Genomic DNA, 14,502 nt, shown 5'->3' with positions numbered 1-14,502 from the left:
AGGTAGGTGGGACTGAGAGGACTCTCACAGCAGCTGCCCTGTCAAGGACAGAGAGCGGCCTACTATCTCCTTTCCCTTCCTCCCCCACAACAGACACCCTGTGAGGTGGGTGGGGCTGGAGAGGGCTCTCACAGCAGCTGCCCTTTCAAGGACAACCTCTGCCAGAGCTATGGCTGACCCAAGGCCATTCCAGCAGGTGCAAGTGGAGGAGTGGGGAATCAAACCCGGTTCTCCCAGATAAGAGTCCGCACACTTAACCACTACACCAAACTGAATGTGCACCGCTTTCATACATCGTCATGGAATCATCACCATCACCAGTTTTTCAGCATCCTTGAAACGGTGCTGCCCCAGAGCTGAAGAAATGTCAACCGTACCATGAAAAGCAAAATTCTTCCTGGCAAAATTGCTGGAATGGAATGCTCTTCTTAGGACAGCAGGCAACATAAACGTTTCCTTTCTCTTTAGCTTGGAAAAATGTCAACTTTAGGGGTTACATGATAGAGGTTTACAAGGTTATGCAGGAGATAGAGAAGGTAGAGAAAGGACTTTGCTCTCTCACAATACAAGAACTTGTGGGCACTCCATGAAATTGCTGAGCAGTTGGGTTAGAATGGATAAAAGGAAGTCCTTCTTCACCCAAAGGGTGACTCACATGTAGAATTCACTGCCCCAGGAGGTGGCGGCGGCTACAAGCATAGACGGCTTCAAGAAGGGGTTGAATAAGCATATGGAGCAGAGGTTCATCAGTGGCTCTTAGCCACAGCGTATTGTTGGAACTCTCTGTCTGGGGCAGTGATGCTCTGTATTCTTGGAGCTTTGGGGTGGGGGTGGGGGGGTGGGGAGGGGAACAGAGTGTTCCAACATGGCTTCTCTTATGTTCCTGTGTTATTACCAGTGCTGATTTCTGCCTACTCCGTCTCTGCAAATTACACCTAATCCAATCACACGTTCTGTTGCAATTTGCCTTTTGAGTTCTCTTTTAGTTCACTTTAGTCTAGGTATCCATTTCCATGGAGTTAAGAATAGTCCTTCTCTATCACTGAGAAGTACTTTTCTTCCTTTCTCGCAATACGAGAACTCATGGACGTTCAATGAAATTGCTGAGCAGTGGGGTTAGAACCGATAAAAGGAAGTAGTACTTCACCCAAAGGGTGGTTAACACACGGAATTCACTGCCGCAGGTGGTGGTGGCGTCTACAAGCATAGGAGGCTTCAAGAGGGGATTGGAGAAACATCTGGAGCAGAGGTCCCTCAGTGGCTGTTAGCCATAGCATATCAGGACTCTCTGTCTGGGGCAGTGATGCTCTGTATTCTTGGTGCTGGGGGGGGGCACAGTGAGAGGGCTTCTAGTGTTCTGGCCACACTGGTGGACCTCCTGATGGCACTTGGGGTTTTTGACCACTGTGTGACACAGAGTGCTGGACTGGATGGGCCATAGGCCTGATCCAACATGGCTTCTCTTATGTTCTTATATGGAGCAGAGGTCCCTCAGTGGCTATTAGCCACAGCGTATCATTGGGACTCTCTGTCTGGGGCAGTGATGCTCTGTATTCTTGGTTCTTGCGGGGGGGGGGGGGGCACAGTGGGAGGGCCTCTAGTGTCCTGGCCCCACTGATGGACCTCCTGATGGCACCTGGAGTTTTTTGGCCACTGTGTGACACAGAGTGCTGGACTGGATGGGCCATTGGCCTGATCCAACATGGCTTCTCTTATGTTCTTATGTCTGGGGTAGAGATGCTCTGTATTCTTGGTGTTTGGGGGGGGGCACAGTGAGAGGGCTTCTAGTGTCCTGGCCCCACCGATGGACCTCCTGATGGCGCCTGGAGTTTTTTGGCCACTGTGTGACACAGAGTGCTGGACTGGATGGGCCATTGGCCTGATCCAACATGGCTTCTCTTATGTTCTTATGTCTGGAGTAGAGATGCTCTGTATTCTTGGTGTTTGGGGGGGCACAGTGAGAGGGCTTCTAGTGTCCTGGCCCCACTGATGGACCTCCTGATGGCAGCTGGGCTTTTTTGGCCACTGTGTGACACAGACTGTTGGTGCTTGGGGGGGGCGCAGTGTGAGAGGGCTTCTAGCCCCACTTGTGAACCTCCCAATAGCCCCTGGGGCTTTTTGGCCACTGTGTGACAGAGTGTTGGACTGGATGGGCCATTCGCCTGATCCAGCATGGCTTCTCTTATGTTCTCATGTCTGGGGTAGTGATGCTCTGTATTCTTGGGGGAAGGGCAACAGTGGGAGGGCTTCTAGTGTCCTGGCCCCACTGGTGGACCTCCTGAGGGCACCTGGGTTTTTTGGACACAGAGTGCTGGACTGGATGGACCACTGACCTGATCCAACAGGGCTTCTCTTATGTTCTTATGTGACACAGAGTGTTGGACTGGAGGGTCCACTGGCCTGATCCAACAGGGCTTCTGTTATGGTCTTATGTGACACAGAGTGTTGGACTGGATGGGCCACTGGCCTGATCCAACAGGGCTTCTCTTATGTTCTTATGTGACACAGAGTGTTGGACTGGAGGCCATTGGCCTGATCCAACAGGGCTTCTCTTATGTTCTTATGTGACACAGAGTGTTGGACTGGATGGGCCACTGGCCTGATCCAACAGGACTTCTCTTATGTTCTTATGTGACACAGAGTATTGGACTGGATGGGCCATTGGTCTGATCCAACAGGGCTTCTCTTATGTTCTTATGTGACACAGAGTGTTGGACTGGATGGGCCACTGGCCTGATCCAACAGGGCTTCTCTTATGTTCTTATGTGACACAGAGTATTGGACTGGATGGGCCATTGGTCTGATCCAACAGGGCTTCTCTTATGTTCTTACGTGACACAGAGTATTGGACTGGATGGGCCACTGGCCTGATCCAACAGGGCTTCTCTTATGTTCTTAAGTGACACAGAATGTTGGACTGGATGGGCCACTGGCCTGATCCAACATGGCTCCTCTTATGTTCTTATGTGACACAGAGTGTTGGACTGGAGGGGCCACTGGCCTGATCCAACAGGGCTTCTCTTATGTTCTTATGTGACACAGAGTATTGGACTGGAGGGGTCATTGGTCTGATTCAACATGGCTTCTCTTATGTTCTTATGTGACACAGAGTATTGGACTGGATGGGTCATTGGTCTGATTCAACATGGCTTCTCTTATGTTCTTATGTGACACAGAGTGTTGGACTGGATGGGCCATTGGTCTGATCCAACAGGGCTTCTCTTATGTTTCCCCCCCTTCCACAAAGATAAAAAATGTTATATTTTACCAAGCAAACCCTTCATGTCCTCCCCCCAGATGTGAGTGTTCAGAGCTATGGAATGTGGCTTGTTACATGCTGCAGGTAAATCCAGGCGGCTCCGTCTGCTCTGAAAACAACTCAGCTTATGGTAAACAAAGGAGAGGCAGCTGAAACTGGTTGAGACAGCCTGAGTCTCAGATTTCTTGAAACCTTGCCCAGCTGTGCAACAACTGGTTCAAGCTAGCAAATGCCTGTGCACCAGACCTTTGTTTCAGCTATAATTAAGCAGAAAGAAACAAGAAGAACAAGGTAGACTGCAGTGCAATATGAAATCAGCCAAAGCAGTGTTTTGGGCCCAGGAATGCATGGAAGCTTGTATGGATGTTGCAAAGCATTTAAATCGGGCTGCCTTGGTGTAATGATCAGAGCGTCAGACTGGGAACCGGACTGGGTTCAAATCCCCCCACTTCGCCATGGCAGTCCGCCAGGTGACCTTGGGCCCTTCTCAATTTCACAGCCTAATTTTCCCGTGGACTGCAAGAAGATCCAATCAGTCAGTCCTAAGGGAAATCAACCCAGACTGTTCCCTGGAAGGTCAGATGCTGTCATTTCTTCAGTGTTGTCACATGAAAAGATATACTTAAATATTTACAAAATGTGAGGGGGTGTACTCACAAAGTACTCACAAAGATGTTTGCTCCTTGGGAGGACAGCTATGGCAAACCTGGGCAGTATAATAAAAAGTAGAGACATCACCCTGCCCACAAAAGTCCGTATATCAAAGCGATGGTATTCCCAGTAATAATGTATGGCTGTGAGAGCTGGACCATAAGGAAGGCCGAGCGCAGAAGAATAGATGCTTTTGAGCTGTGGTGCTGGGGAAGAATCTTGAGAGTCCCTTGGACTGCAAGAAGATCCAATCAGTCAGTCCTAAGGGAAATCAACCCAGACTGTTCCCTGGAAGGTCAGATGCTGAAGCTGAAGCTAAAATACTTTGGCCACCCAATGAGAAGGGAGCACTCCCTGGAGAAGACCCTGATGCTGGGAAAGACATTACCCTGCCAACAAAAGTCCATGTAGTCAAAGCAATGGTATTCCCAGTAGTAATGTATGGCTGTGAGAGCTGGACCATAAGGAAGGCCGAGCGCAGAAGAATAGATGCTTTTGAGCTGTGGTGCTGGAGAAGACTCCTGAGAGTCCCTTGGACTGCAAGAAGATCCAATCAGTCAGTCCTAAGGGAAATCAACCCAGACCGTTCCCTGGAAGGTCAGATGCTGAAGCTGAAGCTCCAATACTTTGGCCACCAAATGAGAAAGGAGCATTCCCTGGAGAAGACCCTGATGCTGGGAAAGACAGAAAGCAAAAGAAGAAGGGGGCGGCAAAAGAGGATACGGCTGGACAGCGTTACTGATGTAACAAACAAGGATTTGGGGTCGCAAAGAGTCGGACTCGGCTGTGCAACTGAAGAGCAACAAATACTTAACCACACAAGTATGTGGCTGTGACAATTCATCAGAGGAGAGGATAGATGTGAAAAGACACTTGGGGGTCCCCAGTCAGGGGAAGGGGATATACCGTAAATAAAATAAATGACTAGGCCTTGGCTGGGGATGGTTCTCTACTGGGTCCCTTTCACAAAGTACAGAAGGTGGCAAAAATCAGCCCAGAAGATCCTGCATTTCCGCACTCATACAGTCTTTCAATTTAGATGTCACCTTCCTGACTGTAAGAGCGGTTCCTCAGTAGAACAGGCTTCCTTGGGAGGCGGTGGGCTCTCCTTCTTTGGAGGATTTTCAACAGAGGCTAGATTAGGCCATCTGACAGCAGTGAAGATCCTGTGAATTTAGGGGGAGGCGTTTGTGAGTTTCCTGCACTGTGCAGGGGGTTGGACTAGATGACCCTGGAGGTCCCTTCCAACTCTATGATTCTAAAAGTGTGAGGACTTCTAGTGTCCTGGCCTCACTGATGGGCCTTCTGATAGCACCTGGGTTGTTTAGCCACTGTGTGACACAGAGTGTTGGACTGGGTGGGCCATTGGCTAGATCCAACATGGCTTTTCTGATGTTCTTTATAAGGTCAGAGGCACCTCCCTGTGGAGTCTGCTCCATAATTTTGGGGGCTGACACCAAAAAGGCCCTCTCTCATATGTGCTCACCAAATGAGCTTCTTTGATTGATGGAGACAAAGATAATGAGGGGTCTAGAGACCAAGTTCTCTGAAGAAAGGTTGAAGGAGCTGGGGATGTTTAGCCTGTTGAGGAGGCAGCTGAGAGGTGATAGGATCACCATCTTCAAGTCTCATACAGAGGATGGTGTGGAATTGTTTTCTGTGGCCCCAGAAGGAAGGATCAGAATCAATGGGTTGAAATTAAATCAAAAGAGTTTCCAGCTCAACATTAGGAAGAACGTCCTGTTAGAGCGATTCCTCACTGGAAAAGGCTTCCTCCTTGGGAGGTGGTGGGCTCTCCTTCCTTGGTGGTTTTTAAACAGAGGCCAGATGGCCATCTGACAGCAATGAAGATCCTGTGAATTTAGGGGGAGGTATTTGTGAGTTTAGAGCGGTTGCTCAGTGGAACAGGCTTCCTCCTTGGGAGGTGGTGGGCTCTCCTTCCTTGGAGGTTTTGAAACAGAGGCTAGCTGTCCATCTGACAGCAATGAAGATCCTGTGAATTTAGGGGGAGGGATTTGTGAGTTTAGAGCGATTCCTCAGTGGAACAGGCTTCCTCCTCGGGAGGTGGTGGGCTCTCCTTCCTTGGAGGTTTTTCAACAGAGGCTAGATGGCCATCTGACAGCAATGAAGATCCTGTGAATTTAGGGGGAGGGATTTGTGAGTTTCCTGCAGTGTGCAAGGGGTTGGACTAGATGACCCTGGAGGTCTCCCTTCCAACTCTATGATTCTATTACCTTCTCTGAATAGCGATGAAATGAAAAGAATAGTCAAAATGCCATATGGAAGATGGATCTTAGAAGCCAGGGAGGGTTGGTTCTGTTAAGCTGCTGGATGGAAGACCACCCACCAAGTCCAAGGTTCTCACACAGAGGCAGGAAAAGACAAACCATCTCTGAGCAACTGTCGCCCGCGGGACTTAGTGAGGTTTCGCAGGGTCTGTAAGGCAGAGCTCTTTCACCAGGCTTTTAACTGATCTGGCGGGCGTCCCTTTGGTATTAACTGGCCTCCCTGTCACCTTACCGTCATGGGAGGGATGGTGGCTCAGTGGTAGAGCATCTGCTTGGGAAGCAGAGGGTCCCAGGTTCAATCCCCGGCATCTCCAAAAAAGGGTCCAGGCAAGTAGGTGTGAAAAACCTCTGCTTGAGACCCTGGAGAGCAGGGGAGGGACGGTGGCTCAGTGGTAGAGCATCTGCTTGGGAAGCAGAAGGTCCCAGGTTCAATCCCCGGCATCTCCAAAAAAGGGTCCAGGCAAATAGGCGTGAGACCTCAGCTTGAGACCCTGGAGAGCCGCTGCCAGTCTGAGTAGACAAGACTGACTTTGATGGACCAAGGGTCTGATTCAATATAAGGCAGCTTCATATGTCCATATATGGTGACTGTGTTATAGATATCAGCCTATACGCTGTTGTTGGCTCGCAGTCTGTGTTGTGATGCTTGTATTGCCTTTGTTTTATACTGTTATGTCCTTATGATGTCTTTAAAATCTGTAATAGATGTTTAAATTTCTGTTGTAAGCCGCCCTAAGCCCGCTTGCGGAATATAAATCTAAAAATTAAGTTAAATTAAAACAAAACCCCACAAAGTCTTGCCGTAAATTAGCTGTGGCACTTCACACACACACACACACAAACATCGACTGCAGGGTGGCATGATAGAGGTTTACAAGATTATGCATGGGAAGGAGAAAGTAGAGAAAGAAGGACTTTTCTCCCTTTCTCACAGTACAAGAACTCGTGGGCATTCCATGAAATCGCTGAGCAGTCGGGTTAGAACGGATAAAAGGAAGTCCTTCTTCACCCAAAGGGTGATTAACATGTGGAATTCACTGCCACAGGAGGTGGTGGCGGCCACAAGCATAGACAGTTTCAAGAGGGGATTGGATGAGCATATGAAGCAGAGGTCCATCAGTGACTATTAGCCACAGCGTATCGTTGGAACTCTCTGGGGCAAGTGATGCTCTGTATTCTTGGTGCTTGGGGGGGCTTCTAGTGCCCACTTGTGGACCTCCTGATGGCACTTCGTTTTTTTTTTGTGTGTGGCCACTGTGTGACATTAGAGGGTTGGACTGGATGGACCATTGGCCTGATCCAACATGGCTTCTCTTATGTTCTTACACACAAAAGAAGAAGACTGACAATTTATACCCCGCCCTTCTCTGTGAATCAGAGACTCAGAGCGGATTACAATTTTCTTCCCCCACAACAGACACCCTGTGAGGTGGGCGGGGCTGAGAGAGCTCTCACAGCAGCTGCCCTTTCAAGGGCAACCTCTGCCAGAGCTCTGGCTGGCCCAAGGCCATTCCAGCAGGTGCAAGTGGAGGAGTGGGGAATCAAAACCCGGTTCTCCCAGATAAGAGTCCACACACTTAAACCACTACACCAAACTGGCTCTTTATTAGAGCTATGGCTGACCCAAGGCCATTCCAGCAGCTGCAAGTGGAGGAGTGGGGAATCAAACCCAGTTTTGCAAGATAAGAGTTCGCACACTCAACCGCTACACCCAACTGGTTCACACACACACACAAAATTACATGTACTCCCCCCTCATTTTATTTTGGAAGAAAGGCAGGCCTCAGCCCATTGGGAAGACACTGCACCTCTTATCCACATGAGACAAAAGACTGGGGATACAGTAAGGAAGACTTTGTTGCAGAGACAAGTCTTGCACAATGGAATGATCTGTAATTGTTTTAACCATGTTTTATAAGTATAATTGATGTAATGTGTGTTTTATGTTGTGAGCCGCCCTGAGCCTGCTCCGGCGGGGAGGGCGGGATAGAAATAAAAAATTATTATTATATTATTATTATCTCCCAGAGGAATTGACAAAGTCCTTTTTCTGGGGGATTTTAAGAGAGGAAGCAGATTAAGCTTTGGTGGCAAGTATGTAGAAGGCTCTGTCTGTGGTCAGCGAGCTGGCTAGCAGGACTGTTTGTGGGCCTTCCTTTTTAGTCAGGACACTGCAGCCTTAGGGACATTTGGCTGCATCCTGACGCTTACAGTAAAAGGCATCGTTTGCCCCCGTTTCCGCGAAAAGCCACCTTGCAGTGATTTACACGGGTGAGCTGGTTTAATCCAGCTTCTTCCCGGAAACTATTTAAAACCACATTAACTGAACCCAGATCGAACAGAGATCTAAAAGCTTGGAAATATACCATGAAGTCTAAAAGGATGCCAGTGTGGTTAATAACACAAGGAAGCCATAAAAGACCCAAAAAAACCCAGCGACATTCAAAAAGAGGAAAGTTTTCCCAGATGAGGTGAACAAAAGAGGAACACAGGCTCTGGCAAAATGTAAGCTGACAGTAAAAATAAGCAAAAAGGGAATGTGAAGAGTGGATTGCTAAAAAGCTGAACAATAAGGATTTCTTCCAATATGCCAAGTTCAGGAAATCGGCTAGGGAAGTAATTGGGACATTGGATGGCAAGAAGGAGAAGGAGGAGGAGGAGGAGAAGAAGAAGGATGATGATATTGGATTTATATCCCGCCCTATACTCTGAATCTTAAGAGCGGCTCACAATCTCCTTTATCTTCTCCCTCCACAACAGACATCCTGTGAGGTGTGTGGGGCTGAGAGAGCTCTCCCAGCAGCTGCCCTTTCAAGGACAACCTCTGGCTGACCCAAGGCCATTCCAGCAGGTGCAAGTGGAAGAGTGGGGCATCAGACCTGATTCTCCCAGATAAGAGAGCTATGGCTGACCCAAGGCCATTCCAGCAGGTGCAAGTGGAGGAGTGGGGAATCGAACCTGATTCTCCCAGATAGGAGCCCGTGCACTTCCCCACTACACCAAACTGGCTTAAATGCTATGACGTCAGCACAAATAGCATATATAGGGAAGGCATCATTGCCTGTTTTCGTGTGTGCAGGGAACGCACCGACTTACCCATCCTCTTCCTTTTCAAGCTCGGAACGTGGTCATCAAAATTGCTGGCTTTCATCACAGAAAGGGTCATCTCAGAAGAAGCGGAAGATGTGGAGGCCTCACCCTCTTCCGCGGCAGCGCGAGAGGGAACACGGGATGGCGGAGGGGGCATCTGCACAAAGAGCAGAAGCGTTACACTAGCGAAACCCCAAATGCTTACCTTCGGGAGCTGGACTCTCCCACTGAAGGACTCAAGGAAATCACCCCATCCAGATTCAGCACAATGGTGTTTACAGGCAGTAGTAAGAACTAGCAGAAACAGCAGGGCCTCAGTGCTGCTATAAAGTCACACATCTGACTTCCGTCTTCCCTGTATGATTAACCAAGGCAAGAGATGCTCAGAGGCGAATTTCTACTGCCTGCCTTCGCATAACCTTGGACTTCCTTGGTGGTCTCCAGGGGTGGAATTCTTAGCAGGAGCTCCTTTGCATATTAGGCCGCACCCCCCTGATGTAGATAGAAGAAGAAGAAGAAGAAGAAGAAGAAGAAGAAGAAGAAGAAGAAGAAGAAGAAGAAGAAGAAGAAGAAGAAGAAGAAGAAGAAGAAGAAGAAGAAGAAGAAGAAGAAGAAGATATTGGATTTATATCCCGCCCTCCACTCCGAAGAGTCTCAGAGCGGCTCACAATCTCCTTTACCTTCCTCCCCCACAACAGACACCCTGTGAGGTAGATGAAGATATTGACTTTATATCCCGCCCTCCACTCCGAAGCGTCTCAGAGCGGCTCACAATCTCCTTTCCCTTCCTCCCCCACAACAGACACCCTGTGAGGTAGATGAAGATATTGGATTTACATCCCGCCCTCCACTCCAAAGAGTCTCAGAGAGGCTCACAATCTCCTTTCCCTTCCTCCCCCACAACAGACACCCTGTGAGGTAGATGAAGATATTGGATTTATATCCCGCCCTCCACTCCAAAGAGTCTCAGAGAGGCTCACAATCTCCTTTCCCGTCCTCCCCCACAACAGACAACCTGTGGGGTAGATGAAGATATTGGATTTATATCCCGCCCTCCACTCCGAAGAGTCTCAGAGTGGCTCACAATCTCCTTTCCCTTCCTCCCCCACAACAGACACCCTGTTAGGTGGGTGGGGCTGGAGAGCGCTCTCCCAGCAGCTGCCCTTTCAAGGACAACCTCTGCCAGAGCTCTGGCTGACCCAAGGCCATTCCAGCAGGTGCAAGTGGAGGAGTGGGGAATCAAACCCGGTTCTCCCAGATAAGAGTCCGCACACTTAACCACTACACCAAACTGGCTCCCCAATGTAGCTGATGTAGCCAAAAAAAAGAGCCTTTTAAGCTCTCGGAGGATTGGCTACATCAGGGGGGCGCGGCCTAATATGCAAAGGCGCTCCGGCTAGAATTCCGCCCCTGGTGGTCCCCCATCCCAAGTCCTAACCCAGTGCCAGCTCTGTTCAGCTCCTGAGATCTGATGAAGGTTGGCCAGCATTCAGGCACAGGAAGAGTGGCTTGTCACATGGCGGAAAGCGCTCTCGACTCATAACTTACTGCTGGCAACCCCATAGGACAAGGGTGTCGAACTCATTTGTTACGAGGACCAGATCTGACATATATTAGGGCGGGGCCATGCGTGTCATCAAGTGTAACGCCAGGCGGCAGAGATATAAACTTTATAAAGGACACAGACAAACACAACGAAAGGGTTTAAGAAAAAAACACGACTTAAAACATGCTTAAAATATTCGCACTCGTCGGTCTTAAAGGTGCTATCTTTGTAGCTCTCCCATGGGATCCAAGGAACGGGGCAAAGGAAGCTCCCTGGCTCTTTCCTTCCTTCCCCAAGGGACCAGGAGGAAAGGGAAGCCTCAACCAACAGAAGGAAGAAAGGCTTGGCTCTGCTGTACGATCGAGAGAGCCTGGCAAAGAAAGCTATTCCCGCCCTTCCTCCCCAAGTGAGGAGCCTCAGCCCAATGGTGAAAATCGAGGTTTTGCTCTGTAGCTCCTGTGCGATTGAGCAAGCCTTGCAAAACAAGCTGTGATGCAGAAGGAAGCGAGAGAAAGGGAGAAGGAAGCAGATGACAGCCAGTTGCTCGGGGGGCGGCCTGATAGGAGCCCTCCAGGGGCCTGATTTGGCCCCCAGGCCGCATGTCTGACACTCCTGCCATAGGGTTTACAAGGTAACAGATGAGTAGAAGTGGTTTGCCATTGCCTGTGTAGCAACTAACTCTGTACTACCTTGGGGGTCCTCCATACATTCATTAAACCAGGAGACCGACCCTGCTTATCTTTTGAGCTCTGACAAGATCAGGCTAGCCTGTGCCACCCAGGCCAGGGCAGGTGAAGAGATGGTTTGACATTACCCGCCTCTGCATAGTGACCCTGGGCTTCCTTGGTGGTCTCCCATTCAAGTACTAACCGGGGCCTGCGGCAGTGAATTCCACTACAACTGGAGTCACAACATGGTGTACATAATCAAATGGCAAAAAAATTGTTTATACATTTTACAGGAGGGAAGAGAGAGGGATGACCTGATGGAGATGAATTCTCCTGTACTGAGATATCTGATTAAATCTGCAGAAAGAAGAGCTCTTGTATCAGCAGGTGGCTCCTTAAACTAGAAGATCTATCACAGGGGTGTCAAACATGAAGCCCAAGGGCTGAATCAGGCCCTCGGAGGGCTGCTATCAGGCCCCTGAACAACTGGCTGTCGTCTGCTGCCTTCTCCCTCTCTCTTGCTTCCTTCTGCATCACAGCTTGTTCTGGAAGGCTTGCTCAGTTGCACAGGAGCTACAGAGCAAAGCTTCTATTTTCTCCATTGGCTGAGGCTCCTCCCTTGGGGAGGAAAGGGGGAAGACCTTTTTTTCCCAGGCACTCTCAATCGCACAGCAGAGCTACTGAGCCAAGCCTCTCTCCCTTCTATTACCTGAGGCTCCTCCCGCTGGTCCTCTGGGGAAGGAAGCGAAAGAGCCAGAGCTTCCTTTGCCCAGTCCCCTGGATCCCATGGGAGAAATACAAAGAAAGCACCTTTAAGACCAACGAGTGCTAACATTTTAAGCATGTTTTGCGTTTTTAAATATACAGCATGTATATTTAATTTGTGTTCGCCTGTGTCCTTTTCTAAAGTTTCTCTCTCTGCTAATCTTAAATAGGCTTAAATAGCCCAGCCCAACAGGATCTCATTTATGTGAGATCCGCCCCACATGACAAATGAGTTCGACACCCCTGATCTATCACTTCCAGCCCCGACCTCTTGCATCCTTTTACGGAGATGTTTATTTTCCCTTTTCAAATTCTCAGCTTCTTCAGAAGGTGCGGCGTAAGTGCAGAATCAGCTTCCTTCCAATTTGTTCCAATCTCTGGGAGAGCCAGGCAGATATATCGGAAAGTCCCCTATAGCGGGGGTGGCCAGCAGTAGCTCTCCAGATGCTATCTGCCTACAACTCCCATCGGCCCCAGCCAGCATGGCCAACGGCTGGGGCCGATGGGAGTGGTAGGCAAAAAAAAAAAAAAACCATCTGAAGAGCTACCGTTGGCCACCCCTGCTCTATCGGAATGTTATAAGTAGCTCAAAGCAATCCAAGCCATTTGTGAGTAACTGGTCTGGAAGAATGCTATTTATTTCACTATTTTAAACAATGCTATTACACTGTTTTAAACAGAACGCTATTCTTTCCAATGCTAATCCCGACAAGTCTAAACATCATAAATAACAGCACAAAGACTGGAACTGAAAATCCATATCCAACTGCGAAACAACTTTTTCTTCTCCAAGAGGTTAGTATTAAGTTTCCAAGAGGTAAGTATTAAGCCGGTTAGGTGCAGCGGTTAAGTGCGCGGACTCTTATCTGGGAGAACCGGGTTTGATTCCCCACTCCTCCGCTTGCAGCTGCTGGAATGGCCTTCGGTTACCATAGCTCTTGCAGAGCTGTCCTTGAAAGGGCAACTTCTGTCAGAGCTCTCTCAGCCCCATCCACCTCACAGGGTGCCTGTTGTGGGGGGAGAAGATATAGGAGATTCAGAGAGAAGGGCGGGGTATAAATCTGCAATTCTTCTTCTCCTCAGTGGACCAAGACAGCTGTTTGGATAAAGTGAGGGATGCACATTTGATGCTACAAAGAAGGTGCCTGAGAAAGTGGTGGTGGGGAGGAACTGGATTTTAGATCTTATCATAAATAAAATGTCTGAGTCTGCAGATGACAATGGTATTCACCTTGATGAAGATGATATTGAATTTATACCCTACCCTTCCCTTAGAGCCTCAGAGCAGCTCACAATCTCCTTTACCTTCCCCTCCCCACAACGGACACCTTGGTAGGTAGGTGGGGCTGATGAGCTCTCACAGAAGCTGCCCTTTCAAGGACAGCTCTGTGAGAGCTGTGGCTGACCCAAGGCCATTCCAGCAGCTGCAAGTGGAGGAGTGGGGAATCAAACCCGGTTCTCCCAGATAATCCGCACACTTAACCGCTACACCAAATTGGTTCTCTCAGAGGACTCCTCAGTTCCACCGGCATCAGAGGCCATGCTGGGAATGAGAAGATGATAATATTGGATTTACTTCTCCACCCTCCCTCCACTCTGAATCTCAGAGCAGTCAAAATCTCCTTTGCCTTCCTCCCTCCCCCCAACAGAAACCGTGTGAGGTAGATGAAGATATTGGATTTATATCCCGCCCTCCACGCCGAAGAGTCTCAGAGTGGCTCACAATCTCCTTTCCCTTCTTCCCCCACAACAGACATCCTGTGAGGTAGATGAAGATATTGGATTTATATCCTGCCCTCCACTCTGAAGAGTCTCAGAGCGGCTCACAATCTCCTTTACCTTCCCCCCCCACAACAGACACCCTGTGAGGTAGATGAAGATATTGGATTTATATCCCGCCCTCCACGCCGAAGAGTCTCAGAGTGGCTCACAATCTCCTTTCCCTTCTTCCCCCACAACAGACATCCTGTGAGGTAGATGAAGATATTGGATTTATATCCCGCCCTCCACTCCGAAGAGTCTCAGAGCGGCTCACAATCTCCTTTACCTTCCCCCCCCACAACAGACACCCTGTGAGGTAGATGAAGATATTGGATTTATATCCCGCCCTCCACGCCGAAGAGTCTCAGAGTGGCTCACAATCTCCTTTCCCTTCCCCCCCCCCCAACAGATACCCTGTGAGGTAGATGAAGATATTGGATTTATATCCCGCCCTCCACTCCGAAGAGTCTCAGA

The 14,502-nt window shown here is 49.2% G+C and overlaps 1 protein-coding gene across 1 annotated transcript in view; it reads right to left on the bottom strand.

The window, feature by feature from the left end:
- RTEL1 (regulator of telomere elongation helicase 1) overlaps positions 1 to 14,502 on the bottom strand; it is a 258,104-nt gene that overhangs the window by 105,257 nt on the left and 138,345 nt on the right. The window contains exon 26 of the mRNA XM_060230590.1: positions 9,295 to 9,445. Within this exon, the coding sequence (XP_060086573.1) occupies positions 9,295 to 9,445 (151 nt within the window). The remainder of the gene's footprint in view (positions 1 to 9,294; positions 9,446 to 14,502) is intronic.

The sequence above is a fragment of the Heteronotia binoei genome, chromosome 2 (genome assembly GCF_032191835.1).
Source record: "Heteronotia binoei isolate CCM8104 ecotype False Entrance Well chromosome 2, APGP_CSIRO_Hbin_v1, whole genome shotgun sequence".
NCBI lineage: Eukaryota > Metazoa > Chordata > Lepidosauria > Squamata > Gekkonidae > Heteronotia > Heteronotia binoei.
The sequence above is the reverse complement of the archived record's forward strand: the minus strand, read 5'-3'. Positions and strand labels throughout refer to the sequence as shown.